We start from the raw sequence: 22,465 nt of genomic DNA, 5'->3' as shown, positions 1-22,465 counted from the left end.
GGAAAAAAATATTTAAGACAGCACTGACCACAAAAGTCAAATTAACTCCCACCTCAAAAGGGAAAAAATCCAGAAACATGTAAACTGAATGAAATTGTTAACAGCAGCAGCATTCTCATGAGGATTTACAATCCCACTGGTTCAGTTTTCTTACCACATCATTCTAATACATCACTGGGAGCAAGAGAAATGGAGGCAATGCGTTGGGGGTAATATTAATACAATGATTGATGTATTAGCGCTTATCTTTGCCTGAACACCTGCAGCTAGTAATGTCCTGTCCTTCATCAGTGTCAAAGCTACAAAAAGAACGTTCTGCCAGGCTGCGATGGGGCTGCTACACTAGCAATGTCAGTGCAAACAACTGTATGGATCACCGCTTCCACTGTGACTTTTTGTCTTGCAGCACAAGCATTTTGACAACAAAATATGTCAGCTCACCATACTGTTGTCATAACAGGTCAAAACTTCAATGCTTTCAATGTTTACACTTGAAAGTACCAACCAACTCTTGAGTATTTCACGCAGGGAAAATCAATGTATCAAACCCTACTCATGCACAGATTCTGTGGGTTTCCACATCTTTTTGCGTATTTCTGAGAGAGTTTTTGTTCCCTTGAAGTCGCAGACACCTCAGACAAAGAATTATTGTAAGACTATGCATGAAAACCTCTAATGCATGGTAAAGAACCTACTTAAGGAATATGAGAACAAAGAACCATGGAGAGCAGACTTAGTGCTTGAATCCTAGTAAAGACTTCAAATGTATTACAGGACACCCTATCATCAGGCTAAGTGTAAAGATTTATTCTAGTACATTTAAGGAAATCAGCTAAGCAACACACGTCTTATTTATCCCTCTAGAAACATAAAGACACTGATTCTGCACCACCATACCCACAAGAAGCCTCACTGACAGCATTTACAATGGGATTTATACAGCCTCCAACTAGTTATTAAAGTTTGGAATGACTCTCACAAGTATGCAGAAGGACTAATACCCATCCCTTCAAAACAAAAACACAAATTAAACTGAAAAGCAAAATCTTCTGCCATGCATGGGTTTTAAAACGGATTAAAAGATAAGGTTTACAAAAGTCACCCTCGGTGCTGCACAGCGGCGGCCTGCCCAGAGGAGGATATCCTTCCACCCCTCCTGTCCCGCCACTTCCACTCTCCCCGACCCCTGAGAAACCCGGGGAAACAAAGGATCCCGTCCCAGGGCACGGGCTCCCGCAAGCGCTGGAAGAGGGACCCGTTCCCAAAGCCCCCCGGCTGCCGCCTCCCAGGACGGGCCTCACAGACGCTTCAGCGACCACCCGCGCACATGCTCGCAGCGCCCACGCAGCGCGGGAGGGAAGCCAGGCCCCTTCCTGCGCCCCGCAACGCCCACCGCCTCACGGAGGAGACGAACGGCGAACCGCCGCCGCCGCCGGAGCCCGCGGGCCGAGGCTGAGGGCCACGCGATCGGCTCTGGCACCACGCAATGTCACGTTCACTCCGCGGAAGCGGGAGGCGAGAAAACGGGCTCCGCACCAGCCCCCGCAGGCACAGACCGCCGCCCGCGCCACCAGCCCGAGCCCGGACCCGGACCCGCCCCCGCTGCTCACCCGCCTCCCCCTCTCGCTCCCGCGGCGCGGCAGGCAGCTCCCCTGGCTAGAGCCGCGCCGCGCCGCCTCCCGCCGCTTCCGGCGCTCCCCAGACGTTGACGGAAACACCCACCTTCCTTCCACCATCGCCACCGTCTATTGGCAGCGGACGGCGCCGGTCGCCTCGCGTCGGCGGAAGAGCGCCGCCGTGCCTGGAGAGCGACTGGAGCGGCGGCGGTGCGGGAGGGGTGTGTCCCGTCCCGTCCCGTCCCGTCGGGGCCTGCGCGTCGTCCGGTGTCGCGTCGCACCATGGGCGCCCGCGCGGGCTGAGCCCCGCCGTGACGGGTAGGCCGGGGCGGCTGGGTAGGCCGCTGCGGGGGCCGGGGGCCGCGGGCTGCGTCCCCTTGGGGGGAATAGGCGCGGGAGCAGGTGCGCGGGTGAGCCCCGGCCCTCCACCCCCCCCACAGTTCGGTGGCGGCCGGAGCGAGGGCACCGCGGTGGCAGGAGCGCTTGTTTACAGCCGGGGAGGCCGTTCGCCTCGCTTCTGGCTTTTGTGGTTGTAGGCGGGGAAGCAGCGTTTGTCATCGCGCAGCAGCCGGGCAAAGCTAAATCAGGCGCTACCGAGCAGCCGCAGGGGGATGTTGCTTACAGCGAAAGACTTTAATACATCGTGTGGAAGTTTCTGAGTATCCTGTAGTTCTCTTGCCTTAATATTGGCTTGCAGCTGCTGAGCTCTGGAAGGCAATTGCTTGTCTCAGCTGGGGTTTTTAGGAGGAAGGGGCGTCCCTGAGTGAGTTACCTGGATCTGCCCCTCCTGGGTGAGGTTCTGGGTGAGACTAGACTGGGTGTGACTGAACCCAGTGAGTCTTCTCACATCTTGACTATGCTGGAAATGCATTTAAAAAGACTCTGTTGTTAAAGCTCTTAATGTAGTTCCTGCTGGCAGCCTGGTTGTCCAGTCTTATTGTCCCAAAGTTTTTATAGTTAGGTTAGTACATAAGAGTAATTTGATTCAGACCGTGGATCCTTTTTATGTACGTCTTTGGCTTGGGCAGATTGAAAGGCTCTTGCACTCTTTCTTCTGATAGTGTCAACTTTAATTACCTAATTCTGATCCTATTTAATATTTGCCTTGTAACGTTTAAGTGACTATGTAGAGATAAAACAGGTTCTGCACCAATAGTTTATTATATGCCTCTTGTGTAGGAAGGAAGTGTAGAATACCCTTGTCTGGGACCAAGGAGAACATGTGTTTGGTTTCTCCCTTTACTGCGGCCTTTTGATTATGAGCTTGAGTCAAGCTCCTGCCCCAACTAATGGTTTGTTGATTTGGGCCTAAACTCTGTTGATACTGTTAAATCAGAAATAAAATATGGTGTTTTAAGGATCAAGATAGAAGAACTCAAATTAGTTGGCCTAAATGAGCATATCTTGAGTAACTTACCCACAAATCATTTATACATACCTAATGGATTAAGTCACAAATCTGACCTTGCTGCTGTGCACTTTAAACAAAAAAGTTTGTGCTTAAGTTGAAATGTTGATGTTAAGTAATTAAAATAATAGTAAATTCAGACTCCACTTGATGCTTCAGACACATCCAAACTATTTTGGTGGTGTCCTTACGTGTTCTGGGACAGAGCAGAAAAGCCAATTACTGAAATTAATCATTGTCTTCTCTTGTGATGTTCTCAACATGAGTGATAGATGCTGCATTAAGCATATTGGATTCAAGCAAAACATACTTGTGTACCCAGTATATTTTGCAGGAGACTTAATCGTTACTGACAGATGGCTCTTGTTGAAGAATGGCTTCTTTTAGTTCGAGTTGCTGAAAAAGACAAAAAAAATTGAATTCAAGAAGTCATAGTAATGAGAGACAACCCCATCCTGAAAGTCACTATGTGAAAATGATAAATGAAGAATGCATTAATATTACAGAGAGGCTATTACATTAATGGGAGTTGTGCTCAACCCCATGGAGATAATGTACTGGCTTCCAGCTGATGCTTTGAAGTTAAGTAACTGGGTAATACCTTGAAGATCAGGCAAGCCCCATAAAAGCATACTGTATCAAACAGAAATGTTTTGATTCAGTGGGGAGATCTAGCTGGATATAGAAGCCACATTGTACATGAGACTCAGGTCAGTCCCCTGCAGCAAGTAGAAAGCTCAGATGGTTTGGGTTTGGGGTTTGGTTTTTGGGTTTTGTTTGGTTTTTTTTTTTTTTTTTTGTCAGCCTGTGAAGTGAAAACCTATAAAGCAGAGAGACTGGTGATCAAGGAGAAAGAATGTGATGAAGATGTTAAACTTGTATTGGACAGTTCTATGAAGTTAGAAAATTCCTGAAGTAAAAGGACTCTGAGTCTTGTAATGATGAGCCTCCAGATGAGATGTATCTCACCTAGAAAGTTAGCTTAAAGTTGGAATTGGCTTTTTTTACTCCCTGTCCACCCCCACCCCCCCACCCCACCCCACCCCCAAACTGGAAAACATCAGATCAATAAATGTGAAGCTGGTATGGCAAGGTTGGCATCCATAAATGAAGGGAGGGGAAAAAAAAAAAAAGCTATTCATATGGCGTTGGCACTTGGTATCCCCACAGGGGCTTCATGGTGGTTTAAAAAAAAAAAAAAGGGACTAACGGATTTGTTAAGGCAGGTTTAAAATTGACATGTGTGATGAGGGTGGGAAGAATTGTGCCAGTAGTTGGATCTAAAACTGCATTTATACCACTGTATTTACAACATATAACCACAAATCTGCATTTTAACATGCTGAAGCTTTTTGAGAGATTGCTTTTGGTAACATGTCATGTTTGAATGTTCTGCAGAAGACTTAGTAAGGACAATGAGGCTTTTAAGTAGATAAGATGAATGGCCCATTTGGCAAACCTGTCAGTGTATCTGCTGGCTTAAATAAGATATTTATAAACCATCCCAATGACTCCTTAGTATTTAGAACAGGAAGCCCTCCTGCAGATCTGGGGAAATATTCTTTCCTGTGGCAAATGGAGTGGCAAATTTGAACCTTTGCCATCTTGAACGTGAGCATGGCGATAGCCTTATAGTTACTCTACTTCCTCTTTTATTAAAATTGTGCCTGTCTGGCGAGTCAGGCATTAAAAGTAAGAAATCCTGGCATGATAGTCCTAAACAATACAAATTGCTAAGAATATTTGGGCAGTTGGAGCAGCAAGACTGTTTCACTTAAATTTGTCCAGGGGACTAGAAACAAAGCTCAACCTCAGCAGTCTGGCAGCCAGCGCTCCAGGGTGCAACTCTTTCAGCTTGCTTCTGGGAAAAGTAGCGTGCACCTGAAAATGGCAGTTGTGTAGCTTGCATTCATTAATAATTTCCTATCAACTGAGTTATTAGGCCTGTAGTAATCTTCACGTGACATATCACCTTCTCTTTGGAGGTTTGCGCTGTGGTGTTGTGGAATACGCAAGCTGACTGCTCTCCAGTCATGCCATTCTCACTGGCGTCTGTTCGTTAGTATGGGGCCTGCTTGATCTCCTGTTAGAAGGTGCTCTAGCTTCTCTTGTCTTTTAGGCAGAGTTAAATTGCTATCTACAGCCACCTGCGGTTCACCTCTGCTGTTTTCTTCTCTGCTGTTGCAATATATGAGCATTGGCAACATACTGTAATGCAGCACTTAAGGTAGCTCGTGCCGTATCCTTTGTATCCACTGTACATCTGGATAACTGCACTTCGGGCCATCTATTCGCATGGCATGTTGCCAAGTCAGTCTGGTTAGGCTTGTCAAGGGTACTAACGCCAAGCAGCAAGGAATTTGGGATAATGAATCCAGTCTGCGTAACACCAGATACAATGTGTGGCCCTTATTGCAAATTTATTCTGTTTTCATTTGCTTAACCTTTATGTTGCCATTTCTGCTCATGCCAAAAAACACAGACTCTGAACATGGAAGAACTCAAAATTCAAGCACTTTGAAACTGCCACGCAGATGAATTGTGATACAGCAAGCACATCGGGAAAGAGAAGCAAAACACGTGGATAATCAGTGTCTACCGGGAATGTCAGGTCTTCAGATGACTGAATCGTGAAATGCCAGAAAATAACCACAACCGGATTAGAGTGTGATATTAGTTACTTTTTTGGCACTTGGCCAAGCAGTCTGCTCAAACTCACTACCTGAAAAGTCCTCTAAGAAACTGTCTGTACTATGACGGATGTTGGTTTCTAATACTTTAGTTTCTTTCATCCCTTCATCAGCTTTTGTCTGCATTTTTAAAATTAGTTGGTCTTGCTGAAGAAGTGGCTTGATCCTCAGTTAGGAATTGGCTAGAGGTGCCAAGAAGCAGGAATAAGGCTGCAGGAAACTGGATAAGGAGGTAGTAATTGGACTGCATAGGGAACATTTTTGCTGTACTATTTGGTGTGCCCTCTCATGAGGGTTGTGCTTTATTCTGATCTTAAATTTTGCTCACTTAGCTCTTGGACCGAGCCACGGCTACAGAATTGATCGGAGGGAAGAAGTGTTTTGCACAGACTTTAGCACCACTTAAAATTTTGGGGAATGTCTGAACATGAGGAAAAACATAGGCTGTTCTTTTTCAAGTTAGTTGGTTACTCTTTACCTAGTATTAGATGATGTGTATGCAGTTATAACAACAAGGTTTTTGAATTGATTAATTGTGTCTAGGCATATTCTTGGCTACTTAGTTTCAAGAGCTTAAAAGAGATTGGAAATGAAAATGGCTTTGAGATTTCCCTGGTTCCTGCCAGTATAGAGCTGTTAATCAGGAGGAGGGGGAGAGGGAGTGCCTCTAGGGGAGATGCTGTCTATGATCAGCTCTGGACACTTGCAGTTCCAGAGCAGTGTAAAAGCCTGAGCAATAGATACAAGAGGAAATATTTGCTGTTTTAGCAGCTGAGATACATTTTAAAGCCAATGCAGTATCTTTTTTCACCCCCAATAATTAGGACTCTGCTTTAGGGAAGCTTCCCCTCACCCCTTAACCGAATGTGGCTTATTCTGTGTTGAATGCAGCTGAACTGAAACTTGTATAAAGAATCAGAACATGCAGCTAAGAATCAGAACATGCCAAAGGTCATTAATTTCACATATTGGCAAGCATGTTTAATAAATGGAGATTGCTTGTTTCTTTCTGGACCTAAAACTTTCTTTACTGCACAAATCAGCAGAGGCTTATTTTAAGTTACACCAACTTGTCTGTTTCTTCATGACTTACAAATTGACTTGCATACAGCAAAAATATGCTTTGGATCCAGGGGAGGGGGAAGGAATGTATATTCTTTTGTAGCATATGAAGGCAAACACTAATTTCATGTAAAATGATGAAAGGGAAATGAAAGCTATGCTTTCCTGCAACTTTATCGTGACTGTCTGGGTTAGGTTTGAAAAACAACTTTTTTAAAGTCTTGCAACTGTTTTATAATTGATTGCTCTGTTGAATACAGTTTAACTCTTCTCTCTCCTTTCATCAGAAAAATGAGTGGTGGGTTGGCACCAAGCAAAAGCACAGTGTATGTGTCCAATTTACCCTTTGCTTTGACAAACAATGATCTATACAGGGTAAGTTTTTAAGAGCTGCATTGTGCAGATTAAACTTGTCAACAACAATTTTCAGTGTAAATACAATACTGATATATATCTCTTACTTAGAAAATTTTGTCTTGATAAATTGATTACTAATGACATGCAATTGTCTGTTGTTAAATCTTTTTATTTTGTTTCCTATTTCAGATATTTTCAAAGTATGGGAAAGTTGTCAAGTAAGTGACCTGATATGGCCTGCTATTTTTGTAGCTTTCATTTTAAATATTTAATGTCTTTGCTTCACTTGAAAGTCTTGTGCTTTTTATAATTTAGGTATGAATGTGGAACTGTATTGAAGTCCTGTTCATTTTTAATAAAGTATAAATTTAAATTTAACAACTGGAAGTTCTTGCGGTTACACGCATAATGTAAGAATATTTGTGATGGGGACAGGTTATTGCTAACCACTTCTTAAGAGCACGTAGAATGTTGTTATATACCAATGGTCTTTTCTCTGAAATAGTTGAAACAATATTCTTCCAGTAAGTGTTGTTCCCCTTCCCCCAAACACCGCCTGGGACACAAGTGGATAAGTGTAAAAGCAGGAGCTTCTACTTATGTGAACTAGATGTCACAATTCCCACAAACAGTTCCCACAATTGTGATGTACAATTCCTCTATTTGTGGTTCTAGAGAGACTTGTTATTGTGACTGCCTAGTATTATATTTAAGATTAGATGTAAGGCTGCATAGTAACAGCTTTTAATATTTGGGGTATTCATGAACAACACTTGTGAATACCTGCCTCTATGTTCAAATGATAGAAATAAATGCCACAGTAAGGAACTTGCTGTTTTGTTTCTTTACTTTTTTAACTGGTCAGAATAATGAGACTCAAGACTTCAGTTTTCAACCCTACACCAGCAAATATCTACTCTACCTTTTAGTAGCTGCTGTAATAATCTGTGAGATACAGAGCTAAATTCAAACTTTTTGAAGTCTCAGGAGTATGTTTCAGGTGACAAATAGCAGGAAAACCCAAACTACAATTTTAGAAAAGCATATTTTTTAACTTGACTGAGAGGAAAACCCTTATGTAGGGCTCTGTCAGACATGCAGTGACCAATACAATTGGGCATCTACAGTCTCTGTTGTTTCCAGGGTGGGGTGTCTGTCTTAGTTGATTGCTGAACTACCGATTTAGAAAAATCCTGAGGAAAGGTTGTAGTCATGCTGGTGTTTAATATCCATTGAGGGGCCTGTTCACCATAAATTTGATACTTCTGACCTCCCTGCTATCATTTGGTAATGTACCTATACTCTGTGTGTTTGTGGGTAGGGGTATCCTACTGTCTTGGCTTTTGAATTTGTTCGATAGGATGAGAATTGTATGACATATTGGCTGTATGGTGCATTGCTTATTTTAAAGGTGTCATAGCAGCATTCTCTCTTTTTTTTTCCTTTATTAATAGTTTCTAGTGTTTTATTTGCTTTTTTTTACTGTCATAGATAACAGAAATGGTGTTTTCAGATGCCTATGCAGAAGAAATCCTGCACTGTGTCCTGTGTGAAAGTAGTGAATTTAGAACTTGCAATTCTATCTGTATAGTTACTGTTTTCCCCCACCTATATATTGGTTTCCAAAAATTCACTTACTGATACCTAATTTTTCCTGACATTTTGTCTAGTCACTGCCAGAAGTTAAACCAAATGCAAAGAGCCACAAAACACCATGTGTAAAATACTACCATGATTTTTTTTTTTTTTTTCAATCTAGCAAAATTTGTTTCCTGTTTGCCCCTTTGCAAGCTGACCTGACTATAAGGAGTGCAGATGCTGTGGGATTCTACTGGTATTCCCATTTTGCTGTGAAACTGAGGCTAACAAGGATCAGTTTTCCTATTTCTAACTAGTTATTAATTCCCAAGAAAAATCTTTTCAAATATTAGCTTGATTTCTGTAGTGTCTTTGTTCAGGGACTTTAAAACACTTTGCAGAAAGCTTTGCGATGTTGTCTAGGTCAGCTTTAACTTAATTAAATAAGCTTAAGAGACTTCTTTCTGAAGTGTGTCTTGACTCAGCAAAATCATGCTGACTTTTCTTCCATACTGCATTTCTCACCCCAATATATCCTGACTATTATGATTTCAGCTTAGTTTGTTCAGTGAGAAATCAGACTTTCTAGGGCTCCAAAAAGTTGCTGACTTTTTAAAGATTTGCCACACTTGTTTCTTTCTATGCTTCTGTTATTAAGTGGTACATTCAATATCCCGATTAGAAGCCTAACAGTCATATTAGGGTTCCGTTGGAACTCTTGGAAGAGTAACTTGGCAAAAGAATTAATAGAATTGTTCTAAAGTCAGTTTTATTGACAATTCAACTCAGTGCATTCAATTGGACACATCTTTGTCCAAGAGGCTTTGGTAGAAAAACTATTCTAAGCTCTATCTTTCTGTGCACGTATTTTGGGGAAAATTGAGCTTTCTTTATTGAGCTTTTATTTTATACGCTTTTTACTATGTAGGTCATCTGTTACTTATACAAATTCTCTGGCAGGCCTTCTGCATTGAAGTGGGGTTTGTTTGATTTTGGGTTTGGTTCTTTTTTTTTTTTTTTTTAATGTCCTATTACTTCTTAAAATTTTGGCTTGCCTTATGGCTGAACCTTGTTCTGCCCGTGGTGGACACGGAGGAGTTTATTCCCTACTTCTTAACATGTACTTTTATTTTTATGTACATGCAGACTGGCATCCTGTTTCCCACTGTTTTTTGGGGTTTTTTTAGGGCTAAAAACAATTGACGTTAAGATTGAAAGAATTGAGGTGGTGGGGGTTCCCCCCACCCCCCTCACCTCTTGTCATTCTTTTTCTTTGTCTGTTGTTTTTACTGGGTCTAAATCTTTCTTGAATTTCTCGATGTGCCACTGGAGCTGTTGATTCCAATGTTAAACTGAAGATTTAACGTTGTATGCCATGCAAAATAACACCTGCATCCATGACCTGCTTGGATTCCAGTTGGAGATATTTGTAGAACAATACTGCATATACTTATTGTTTCCTATCATGAACCTGTTTAGCTGGTTAGTCCTACACAAACATAGATTTCTTAGTTTGGATGCAGTTCAATACACAGTGTTTTTCAGCAATGATAGCAATGATCAAGATTACTCCTGAATTTTAATTTCACCTCCAGTGTGTGTAGTTCCCTCCAGTTACATTGTCTGCAAATCTAAAGAGTATGTTCTCTGTTCTTCAAGTCATCCAAGGGAATAAAGAATAATACTGAACCCAGAAAAACCCCACATACTTTTTTTAAAATCATCTCTGCTCTACCTGTAACCACATGGCCAGGTTAGCTGTTCCTTTGAATTTCTGTTTAGTGAGCCTTTCTATTGTTAAATATACTTTTTCCTTTTTGCTATATAACAAAGCTAAGATCCCACTGAGATCTTTCAGGCAAAAATGTCTCTGAAGTAATGTTAGTGTCTCAATAATGTGGTTATATGTTTTCAGAGTTACTATTATGAAAGACAAAGACACCAGGAAGAGCAAAGGAGTTGCCTTTATTTTGTTTTTGGATAAAGAATCTGCACAAAACTGTTCTCGGGCACTTAATAACAAACAGGTAAACCGTGGAAAGTTGTTATGGCAGGAGGGTTGAGTTTACAGTCCCAAAATAGTTACCTTTTTTTTTTTTTTTCCAATTTGCTGTAGTTGTTTGGAAGAGTAATAAAAGCAAGTATTGCCATTGATAATGGAAGAGCAGCAGAATTCATTCGCAGGCGTAACTACTTTGATAAGTCTAAGTGTTATGAATGTGGGGTGAGTAAAACCAAAAACGAACTAATATATTCCTTCTTTTGACTCTTAGCTTGTTTCTTCAGTTTGGCCATTGCTAATCCTGCCTGTGCTGTTAAATTAGTTTTTTTCTGTTGATATTATCAACTTGCATAGCAGTTGTACCATTTTCAAGAATTATAGTACCTCTTTTGTCTTTTATTTGGGATTTTGGTGGTGGGGGAAGATATGTACATATAGCTGCTGCTTAAAATGCTGATGAGCAGACAGGTCTGAGTATCAGTATAATGCTGTTTGAGAAGGAAAACCTCCTAATCTTTGTTTCAAAATATCTGCTTTTGCTATACCTTTGGAAGTTCCTGATATAATTGGCAGCAAAATAAATATTGGAAACAACTGTTTTTAAACAGGAGGAGTGTGTTTTAAGTTGTAGGCAATGCCTCACTTTTCCTTAACATAATAACATAGGAGATTGAGATTTGGATAGTATTTAATGTCAAACACAAACTTGATTTATATTCATAACATTTTTAGAGCAAAAATGTTGACTCACTCCTGTTTCTTAAACTGTTAATGCTGAGGTTTATGTCTTGTCTTGAACATAAACCATGCTGTAGTGTATTCAGCTCTTGCAGCAGCCAAAGAAAATCTACTTTGCTCATAGGTTGTACTCAATTTGCAGTTAAGCATGCACATCACCACCAATCTCTTCGTTTCTATGGCAAGCTTATAGAGAATAGTTTGTCTTCTGTGTGCTAATTCAGCATTCCATTTATCTTACTAATTGCTTCCATTTTTTTCCCCGTGAACTGTCTTACATTAACTTTCCTCATGATATGTTTCAACATATAGTTGTTTGTAATGGTTTTTGTTAAGCAATATTTCTTTTTCTCCAAGGAAGCAGGACATTTAAGTTATGCATGTCCTAAAAATATGCTAGGAGAGCGGGAGCCACCAAAAAAAAAAGAAAAGAAGAAGAGAAAGAAAATAGTTGAGCCAGAAGAAATGTATGTATATTTATTTACATGTTACTACTTCTTTTAGGAAGCTTTTTCATACTGAACACTTTAAATAAAGATCTATATATTTTTCTCTCTCATATTTTTCCAATGAAGTGAGGAGGAAGAAGAAAGCGAAGAGGAAGGAGAAGACCCTGCTCTAGATAGCCTCAGCCAAGCCATAGCTTTTCAGGTACAAAATTGAAGCATTGCATATCTATTATTATTTTAAATGCAACTCTACTTCCTTTTTTAGCTGCTTCTTAAAAGCTCTGAGATACACCTATGGGTTGGTCTGCTCTGTAGCACTCAGGGCACTCTTGCCTGGCAGTAGTTGGTGACTAGTTGGTTTCTTCATATTGCAGGCATGTTCAGTCATTTGTTTGTTTGTGGGGTTTTGTGTGTGTGGTTTTGGGTTTTTTGTTTGTTTGTTTTACTCTTTCACTGTTGCTGTGTTTGTGCATTGTAATTTTTTCTTTCCTTCAAGCTCCTTTGCTGCTTAGTTTTCTGTCATCTCTGCTGTGATGCTCTGTTAGGTTTTTGGTCCACAAATCCCCCTCTACTCTGTTAACTGAGCAGCCAGAAAGAGAGTCATGTGTCAGTGACCAGGTACATTCTCTGCCCTCGCTCACGAGAGTATCTTTGAACAACATCTATCTCTGGAACACTTCCTTTGCCTAATACAGTCCATTGTGGTCTCTAATAGACCTCTTCTCTCAAAACATGTTTAATGCATTTTCTGTTATGTAGATAAATAGTCTGACAGCTGTATTGCTGTCTTCTTTTAATACTTCTTTACAGACTTTTGCTTCACTGTACAGAGCAAGCCTGACCTGATGTACAAATGTCTTGGCTCCCTAGTCCTCAGCTGTTACCTGTGTGCCCCTGTCCCCCCAAAAAAAACCCTCAAGAGCTTTTAAGATAACTTTTCCCTGAATACGACTGTAATGAGTGCAAAACTTTTACACGATGTAGCCCCAAAAAATGATGCAAATATGCCCAATTATCCCTTCCCCGCCCCCCCCCGAAAACTCAACGATTGGAAGTAAAACCTATAAATGTAAACAAGCCAGGAAATATTCCCATTTCTCTCACCATCCAAAGATTTTAACTATTTTAACTGTTAAGCATATTTCCCAGTAAAAATAGGAAGCGTCTATTTAAACCTTTAGTTGAATAACCTTTACATCCCTGAAGACATTCATTCCCTGAATAAATGACTGCAAAAGACAACAGATAGAAGACTTGTTAGTGGAACAAAGCTGATTCAATAATGTCAATTTAAAACATGATGCATTCTTTGCTTCAGATCTCAGCTGCTCTATAGTTCTATAAGTTTGCCATGGGCAAAGTTCCTCTCTTTGAAAATAGAGGATACACCAAGAGGCCTGCATTGGTGCAGAAGACTTACTGTTTGCATGTGAGAACTACTTTCAGAAATGTTTTCTAGTGCATTCATTGCACAGTTTGTCTGGAAATGGAGATAAACCGTTTGAATTCTTTAACTTATTGAATAATTCAATGCATATTAATAATTAGTGTTACTATTTGTAATGCATCTTAATTTTTCTTAATCCTAGCTAATACTTTTCTTTCTTTCATTGTAGCAAGCCAAAATTGAGGAAGAACAACAAAGATGGACACAGACTGCAGGGGAATCTTCAATTTCAGATGATTCAAAACGTCCACGGATTAAGAAAAGTGCTTATTTCAGTGATGAGGAAGAACTTAGTGATTGAAATAATACTGTTTTATATGCATATAAAATATATATAGTGTACATTTTGTAAAGTGCTACAAAGTTATCTGTAATACAGGTTTGTCTTGGTGTTGAAGACACTGAAAATCATGTTGTAGTTCTACCCTGCCCCCTGAATTTCCCATCTTTTGATATCTCTCTCTCAAAACTTCACCTTTCAAGGCAGCTTCTTAAGAAAACAATGTGTTTCTATACTTAAATCCAAAAAAATATCTGGGAGAATGCTTCTTGCAGTTAGTATCTAGACCCAAACCCTGGGAGTGGAATCTTTCATAAGACAATTTCCTAAGATTTTTTTCCGAAGAGGAGTTCCTCTTAGGACCGCTGTTAGCACCACTGATGCTTTATGTATTGGTCTGGTTATGCCTGTTTGGAAGCAGTGCTTTAATAGTACTTTGGTAGTAGATGAATCTTGCACTAGTTCCTCTGCATAGGGTTGAATTTCAGCCTTAAGCATTGTACTAGTCTTTTAACTCTTCATGCAGTAATATAATAAATTACTGTCACATCAGCTTGGTCTGTGAAATCATTTTAGACTAAACATCTGTCTATTTTCCAAAAGGATATGAAGGTGTTGATCTTCTGTGTTATGCACAGTTTTAGTAACTTGCTGTACACTTCATAGTCTGATATAGCCTGTATACAATATAGGCTTCATAGGAGATGCAAGTTAAAAGTGATGCAATTAGTTCGGCCATGAACTTGAAACATACTTAATATTTTTTTAAGAGTGATAGTTGTGATAGTTCTGTTGCTCTTGCATTAAAAATGAGAATGGACGTATGTTTTAAAAATGGGAATGTGCGTATGTTTTAATATGCTTTAATCTGATATTGAAAGTCTCTTGCTGTGATAAGGGCTTATACTGCACTGTTTCTCCTGACTGCAGTTTGGGTGCCTAACATGGTCATTATGGCTATGCACGGTTTTTTAAATATACTTGTATCTAAGTGGATCACAGTCCTGTCTTCTCAGGCATCTGAACCTGCTGGCAAAATCCAAAAGGCACAAAGTTGCCTACATGCTTAAATATCAGCTTTCATGTATACTTGGAACTGTCATGGTCTCTAAGCAAAGTGTGTTGGCGCCTATTTTGCACCGAAGGCTGTTCACATCTTTTAAATAGGGTCTCCATCCTTAAATCTCTGTCGGGTTCTAGTCATGTTCTCCTACAAAGCCTTGTGGACACATTAGGAGAATAGTACAAAGACCTGCAGCAGTGATCACTCCCAAAACCACAGACACATGGTGATGGTGGTAACCCTTTTGTATTGGCCATGTTGCGTAGTCAAACTTTTCATTTTTAGGGGGCACAATATAAAACACATTCACACTTTCACACTTGGAAGAAGAGACCAGCTGGTCTCCATTTCTGTTTTCAGCTCTTCCTGTTGCTCATCAGGACTTGGTTTTCTTCCAAATATAGAAAATGTAAATCCAAATATACCATTACATATTCTTAATTAATACCAATTTACATTCAAATATATAACTGGGTGCAAAGCAAAGACACACACACACACACACCTCTCTAAGCTAATATAAAGTCACATTCAGAAGGCCATTCTGGGGTCTTCTGTTGCTACTTTCACAAGAATTCAGAAACAAGAATAAGGTAATAAAGTAAAAAATTTTTCTGTACAAACTGCTCAAGCCACAGAATGGGGAGAATTGTTGGGCTTTATACATAGGAAGGTCTTGGGCTCAGTAATCCAAGGAATGTTTTTAAGACTTACTTTGTGACTTTCTGATGAAAGTACTATATATTAAATCTGAAGCTTCCTTTACTGAATTTTGGAAAGCTATTGATACTGAATAGCCAAGTGCTAAAGTGCCAAGTGTAACTTAGTGGTAATAAATGCAAACCACAGTACATTATGCGTGTAATAATGAAGACTGAGGAGTTCTAAACTCTGCTAAGGAAGAAAATCTTGCTGCCAGCATGCTTCTCTGCAAATACTAGGTTAGGGCTCAATGGCAGTAAAAAACAAAAGAAAAACGAAATGAAGAGCAAAACAAACAAAAATATTATGCCACTACTTAAAACTGGGGTTTGTCGTCTTCTCCAATACTATGTTCAATGCTGTTTTTAAAAAAAGATAGAAAACTAAAACATGACAGAGGACCAGTTTGACATTGTCCATGACTTTGATTTGGGAATGTTTGATAGCTTACAAGAATTAAGATTTCAATGAAGTGATCAGGCAGCAAGTTTCAAACTTCTATTTCATTACACTGTACAATGTAGTAGTAGAACTCACTGCTATGAGACTTTTTTCAGGGTCATAGGGTTAAAAGGATTAGACTTACATGTGGAACATGATATTTTAAAATGTTAGTTTAAATACAGTCTCCACTCAGAAATATCCTAAATTACTGACTACCTCTAACTGTAAAATATAGAGAGATATTAACAGTCTAGGAATGTTTTATTCTTATACCCTTTACTGTTTCATATTTGCTACTGGTGTCTTGTCAGAAAGAATAAAAACAAAACTGACCTTTGTTCTGACCTAATATAGTACTTTTTCAAGAGTTCCAGTAGCTGAAGCATGTTGATACATCTTTCTCCTCTGCTGCTTCTGCCTCACTGCTTTCCCTGTAGGATTTGCTTTTGTCAGCATGAAGCAGTAGCTCAGTCCAGACTATTACAACTGACCCAGTGGTGTTCCTCCATGCTCTTTTGTTCCAAGCATAAAGTCACTTCAGTCAGGTCACATTGGAAAAGAAACAGATAAAAATGAGCCTGCTTCTGTGGAGAATTGGCATCTAGAATTCCTTACCTTAAATCATCTTCCTTTAACAGTTTTCTTAACTGTGTTTGAGCGTCTATTGATTAGCAGTGCTTATAGTTTTTGGCGTAGAGTCAGGGTAAAGAAGAAAGCACCTAGTGCCTAAAACAGGACCTAGAGGGACCTTGGAGGAGTAGGATTTTTGCACTTTGGTCTCCTGAATCATTTTAAGTTTCTATTCTTTGTTGGCAAGATAACGAAGTGTCTCTAGGTGAGAAATTCAGAACACTAGCATTAGATAACCATTGAGTTAGATAGCACGAGTATCTGTTCTGCTTGCTTAAATCCAAAATTGTTGTCTGCGGCACCCCCTGATGCAGCTGCCTCATTCTGGAAAAAGGCCCAAACTTGTCAACTAAGTCCCTTTTTCATCTTCGAATGCCAAAGGATTGGCTCCTGTTCGTGTCCAACCTCACCTACTCCAAGCAGCATGGCTTCAGGCTTCCATCTGCGTCTGATCAGTGCCGAGAAGTTAGGTGGAGCGTTAACTAAGCTCCTAATTTAGACCAGGCCAATAGGGTGCAATTAGTTTTCAAAACTCAAGCAACAGGATAGTGCTTTTGTCAGAGTTTTATATCTTAAAGCACCAGCTCAGGAAGCAGAAAACAGCTGTGGTGGCTGCATGGCTCTGGGCCAGACAGATGAGGCTGCGTAGCCATGTTATCAAAAGAGAGAATAAAAACTGCCTGGTAGAACACCTTCCTGTTATTGTTAGAAAAACCACAGGGGTTTGTGGGTGGGGCTCTTTTGTGTTGGTTTGGGGTTTTTCTAGTACTTGGAGGACCTAGCTTAGACTGGCAAGCCGAATGCTAGTTTTAGAGTATATATAATGTGGCTCTGATTATAGAGAAAATGACATTAAGTGGCAGACAGATTTTTTTTTTAAATAATGTGAAAAACTTGGATGTTTCTGCAAACATCCACTTATTAGATTTTCTTTTGTATTTTCAAAACAGCTTGAAAATTGTCAAAATAATGCTTTCTGCGTCATGGGACCTCTTGTCTAATGAAATGGCTAACCAAGCAGTGTCTTAAAAGAAGATGACTTTTTTCTGTCCTTGGGGAAGAAGGGGCTATGGAAGGGGGATAAGGACGATTAGCTTAACTGATTATAAATGGTATTACTCATACTGTGCCTGTGCAGCACTTGTTAAACCACTGCACCTATGAGACACTGGAGTAATTTTAGTCCATGTTCAGCAGGCTCCCGCTATGTTCTTGGCATATTCAGGTTACTACTCTCAGCAGAGCAATAGAAGGGGCTGTAAATATAAAGAACTACGTGTAGCTAAATAGGTGATGTCTGGAACAAATTGTAAACACTTTATCTTTGGCTTCTGGGTCACTGTGTTCTCTGGGATAGCCCTTTTTTAATCTGCAGAGATGACTTATTGTAGCATGGGAAGGTGAGCTGTTTTGGTTGTAGTCTTCTGAGGCACAAAATATCGAACTGCTTAGAAAAGCTAGATGTAAAACGTGATATTTAAAAATGGGATCTATTAAGTGCTACTATGAACGTTCAGAAGTAACTAGTATAGAGACCTCTTCGTTTCCACTTTCTATTCTATTTGGCGTCTGCAGTGTCAGTATGATAATATATACCATCACGACAGCACAATTGCTCTTCTATAAAAATATTTCACATAACACTCTTCTAGATGTGTTATCTTAGAATAACTGATATTGGATAGCTGATTGGTTCTTTTTAGTATAGATCACAAAACTGTTTTTAGGTGTCCTTAAAATGTTCATACTAAACAGCTTTGTTTATCTTACGGATCTTAACAGGGTGGGTTTTTTCTGTAGCTGTCAATGGCAATATTAAAAATTACTACACTGTTCCTTCCGTAGAGAAAAACGTGTAAAGCGAAGGGTTTAGTCACTCTCAACGTACATGACCTTGTTTCTTGTATCTATCCTGGTGTATGTAAAAAGTATCCTAGAAGGGATAAGCTGAGGAGATTCTGTATGTAAAAGAAAGCAATACTTTTTAAGTTGAAGAATTGTACAGGTTTGTGAAATAACGTTTCGTCAGTGCCAGGCTAACCCTGCTGTGCATTCAGACAGACGAGATGTGTGCTTATACAAGTATTTAATGGATGTGATAGGAAACACAGCAAGTAAAGAGTTACAGAAACTGTGGCAGTAAAATGTGATAAAAGCATGTGTGAAAAATCCAACCAACTTGGTGAGGCAATGTAGGTCACGGTGGCTTGAAGAAATACCACAGTTACTAATATGAGAACTTTCCTGTCTGATTAATAGGATGCTCCAGAGAATCAAATGCAACTCTGAGATTGTGAGTCCATCAAAGGCAACAGCCAGAAGCCTACGTTAAGATGAGCTGATCCATGAAAATTCAGTTTTATCAATATGCAGTTAATTAGAAGGCATGCAAATTTAGATACTGCATCAAGCTTGGTGCAGTACAGCAAAAACTGTCACTTGGTTGCAGGAGTAAAGATGCATTATTGTAACTGCGTATGTGGTGGCAGAGGATGTAGACATGTTCTGCCCAATGAACAGTGTGGCTGTGGAAGAAGGAGAGACCCAAAATAGAACCAAAAGGGATATTAAGGACTGTGTGGGTATGCTGTGAAGTTCCAAGGCACTGAATTGTATTTTTAGAGTGAATGGGACAGAACTGCTTGTACTATGTTGTGCTTAATTGAAGAATGAGTGTCTTATATCTGAAAATTATGAACCTTTTGCTAGTACAAGTTTGTACTGATGTGCAAATGTTCAAGGAAAGAAGAGGGACTAAAGGAGGATACAGTTCTACAAAGGACCTCAGTTGGGATGCCCTTGATGTGCAAATTTGATTAGGTGGCAAAGAGCCATCTGCCCATGAAGCCTGGAGCCATGAGGGTGCATATAAAATGAGATGACTTAGTAGCATATGGCAGTTAGGAAAGATGAGAACATGCAGTACTTGGACGTGATGGTTTTGAGTTCATGAACCATGTATCTGGAATGAGTGATTGTAGTCCTTGAAATTATGCTCTTTCGAAGAAAGTTTTTGAAAATTCAACAGCTAGATTTATTTTCATCTGCTGCAGCATAACATTTTTAAGAAGTGTTTTTACTGTGGGAGGCTTTCACAGGAAAAGCTTAACAGAGGAAACTCAGTTAATTAAAATCTGGAACACAGTTCTGCAGCAAGGGTGGATTCTCTGTGAGTCCCATGCCTGTGGCATCCCAGAGAATGCAGGGCCCCGGGGCATTATTCCTGTTCATATTTAATTTAGCTGAAGCTGCTGGAGAATGTCCAGAATCCTCTCCATTTGCTGCACAATTTAGGTCGAGCCCACGATGGAGTACTTGAGTTCAGGACAAAGTAGCCCTTGCAAAACTTTTACCTTTTTTTCACTCTTCTGTTATTTGTGCTAGGCTGGCGGATTTTGTACTATATTGCACACGTTGTATGCTTGCTAAACATTAAAAGAGTACAAGCTACAGTGTGTTATTATTATTCCTGCCAACTTACTGCAAATTTGGTGTGGTGTTCTTCCTTAGGCTTTCATATGAGTGCAGTCATTACTTAAACCTTTGGAATGGCAAACTGGTTGATGGGAAGGCACTGAGCTCCCTTGATCTGAATGTGGTAGGAGTGCTGCACACAGATTACTCTGCTCCTTTGAGGACGGGGCAATCAGTAATTATTATAACAGCATTCTCTGGATGCAACTTCACTGCTCCTAGGGGCTGGGAGCCAGAGGAAGAGGGAAGGAGGCAGGCAGGGCAGAGAAATGGGTAGGCACAATGTCCATCCAGAATGACTGTATATTTTCAGATTTCTTTCTACAGATTCCCCTCTTAGCAGTACTTTAGATCAGCATTTATGAGGATTAAATTTATGTGGCAGTCTGAAGTACATAGGTGTAAATTCTAACTGCAAAGATTTGACTTCAGTCGTGGGATTGTTTCAGAAGTATAACAAAAGCACTGCATGGATTATATTAGTGTAAATGGGACTCGCTACATCTTCACGTTAAGTTATCTTCATGCTTTAACTGGCTTCTCCCGGGGAACAATGACACCTGGCTGTTAGTAGAACTGTTTATTGTAAACTATTTTTTACATAGGTGTTATATTTAAATAGATTCTGAGATGAGAGGCTTGGATGCAGACAGCACAGTGGTTTTGTGGAAATTAAGAGGACATATTATGCTTGGGAGGAGAGGAGGGAGAGCTTCAGAAGTTGAAAAAAAAAATTGGCAGGTGAGACAGAATATTGATAGAGCAGAGACCAGCATCAGAATAAGGGGCAAAAGGGAGCAAAAAAGGTCAACTAAACCCCCCCCCCCCAATTGTCTGTAACATTAATTCTCCTCTATTTAAAGAAGGCTTTTATAGGAAATGAGTGATTTTGCATATTGCATTGAAGGTTTGTTTTTCACATTCAACTCTGAACTCAGTTATCTGATTTTCTCAGGTGCTAAACTTCACAGCAATATGGCAAAGGTGGATGCGGCTCAATTTTTTTTGAAAAATAAAGCCAGGAATAACTTCCCAATCTATCCTTTGCATCACCGGTTATTGTTCAAGAGCTCTTTAGCCAATAAACATCTTCTAAGACCTAATGATGCTTCTGAAAACCAGTGTCTCAGACTCACTTCTCCGCTCTCCTGTCCATCCCCATGGGATTGTTACTGTTCAGAGCTTTCTCCAGTTTTTCCAACTGTCTGGATGACAAAGTCCTCCTATCTGGATTCACTTCACCACTGATATGATTTATGCTGAGGGTTTTTTCCCCCTTCATAACTTGCTGTTTGTTCTTCTGCCTAAGATGAAGGTTTCCTCCCTAGACTTCTGACTGTCTTAGATGAAGAGATTTCTGTTCTGTGGTTTTTATGCATTGATATCCAATCTGCAGACCAGCTTCAGGGCATCTCATTGTAACTATACTTTACCTGCAAGATGCTTTTTTTAAAAAAAAATTGCTTTCCAGCTATGCCGTTCATTTAGTTATTCTGTCCAATTGATTTTACACTTTTCTTATCATTGACTTAATTTAACACCTAAATAAGGGCCTAGGTTTACAACTGAAGGAGTCTTTACTCATTCAGGTTCTTTTTCCTTCAGTAAACTGCTAATAATGTGAGGGGATAGCCCATATATTTTTTAGTTTTTAATTAATCAGAAAAATATAAAATGTCTAAAAATGGTCACAACCCTAGCAAGCTGAAGTGAGCAACTACTAATAAAAGTTCATCCTATGGTTTGTTCTAAAAGTACTTGTATTAATAATGAATAAGGAACAAGAAATTAATTCCAAAATTTGCTGCCTGGAAACTTTCCTCTGCCATCTCTGTTTCTCCCTCTTCTTGCAATAAAATTGTTGCAGTGCCTTGACATAATATGAATGAGTTAAATTGAATTCACTGAGATGATTAAAATATATATGGTCATCATTAACTGAATTATAGCAAAAACAGCAATGAATCACACAGGCTAATGTTTGCTGCCATGTTTGATGACAGATGCATCATACTTAGGCTTCAGCTGATGAGAGAGGCCAACAAACTGTATTTCAAATGTCTAGACATATTCCTTTGCAGAATACTCAAGTATGAGTTTCATACATGCCTCCAGTCTGAGTGATAAGTGCATTATTCATTGATAACTGGTTTTAAAAGATGTATTTTGTGCCACAGTATTATGATAGGCAGTATTTTTTGCTGTTGCTATCTTAAGAGGTTTATTAGCTGTTCTGTTATTTTTTTTTCTTTTTTCTTTCCCCCCTCCTTTTCAAGGGTTTAAGAGTTCACTGTGGAAATCTGCTGATGTTTGGCAGAAAATACTCACTTTAGAATCATATCTTTATTTCTAAAATAGAAAACAGGTGGGGAATCTCTGTTACATTTTTATATGGTTTCAAAGATACTGTCTTAAGCTTATTCAGTTCATTTATTGTATGTTAATTCATTTAGGAATAAAAGTTAGCCGTTTGTCCCTTTTAATAAGAATAAGCCAACCCACAGATGGTTATTCCACGTTTTGAT

At 39.8% G+C, this 22,465-nt stretch overlaps 2 protein-coding genes across 7 annotated transcripts in view; one reads left to right on the top strand and one right to left on the bottom strand.

Annotated features, from left to right (window-relative positions):
- The window catches only part of PPHLN1 (periphilin 1), a 73,966-nt gene extending 72,233 nt beyond the window's left edge, over nucleotides 1-1,733 (bottom strand). For all 5 annotated transcript variants that reach the window (XM_075494150.1, XM_075494172.1, XM_075494157.1 and 2 more), the window contains exon 1: nucleotides 1,611-1,733. The gene's annotated coding sequence lies outside the window, so the exon portion shown is untranslated. The remainder of the gene's footprint in view (nucleotides 1-1,610) is intronic.
- A 24-nt stretch (nucleotides 1,734-1,757) lies between these two features.
- Nucleotides 1,758-14,179, top strand: ZCRB1 (zinc finger CCHC-type and RNA binding motif containing 1). 2 transcript variants are annotated; one of them, XM_075494202.1, is made up of 9 exons: nucleotides 1,758-1,934; nucleotides 5,853-5,946; nucleotides 7,064-7,151; nucleotides 7,323-7,351; nucleotides 10,627-10,738; nucleotides 10,828-10,935; nucleotides 11,809-11,918; nucleotides 12,027-12,102; nucleotides 13,517-14,179. In XM_075494202.1, the coding sequence occupies exons 3-9, from the start codon at nucleotides 7,068-7,070 to the stop codon at nucleotides 13,646-13,648; spliced, it is 651 nt and encodes a 216-aa protein (XP_075350317.1). In that variant the 5' UTR covers nucleotides 1,758-1,934; nucleotides 5,853-5,946; nucleotides 7,064-7,067; the 3' UTR covers nucleotides 13,649-14,179. The 2 variants fall into 2 exon arrangements, with proteins under 2 accessions (XP_075350317.1, XP_075350307.1); XM_075494192.1 differs by lacking the exon at nucleotides 5,853-5,946 and having other exon boundaries at nucleotides 1,759-1,934.
- Nucleotides 14,180-22,465: the final 8,286 nt, after the last annotated feature.

Source organism: Mycteria americana, chromosome 1 (assembly GCF_035582795.1).
Source record: "Mycteria americana isolate JAX WOST 10 ecotype Jacksonville Zoo and Gardens chromosome 1, USCA_MyAme_1.0, whole genome shotgun sequence".
NCBI lineage: Eukaryota > Metazoa > Chordata > Aves > Ciconiiformes > Ciconiidae > Mycteria > Mycteria americana.
This window is presented reverse-complemented; position numbering and strand designations above follow the sequence as displayed.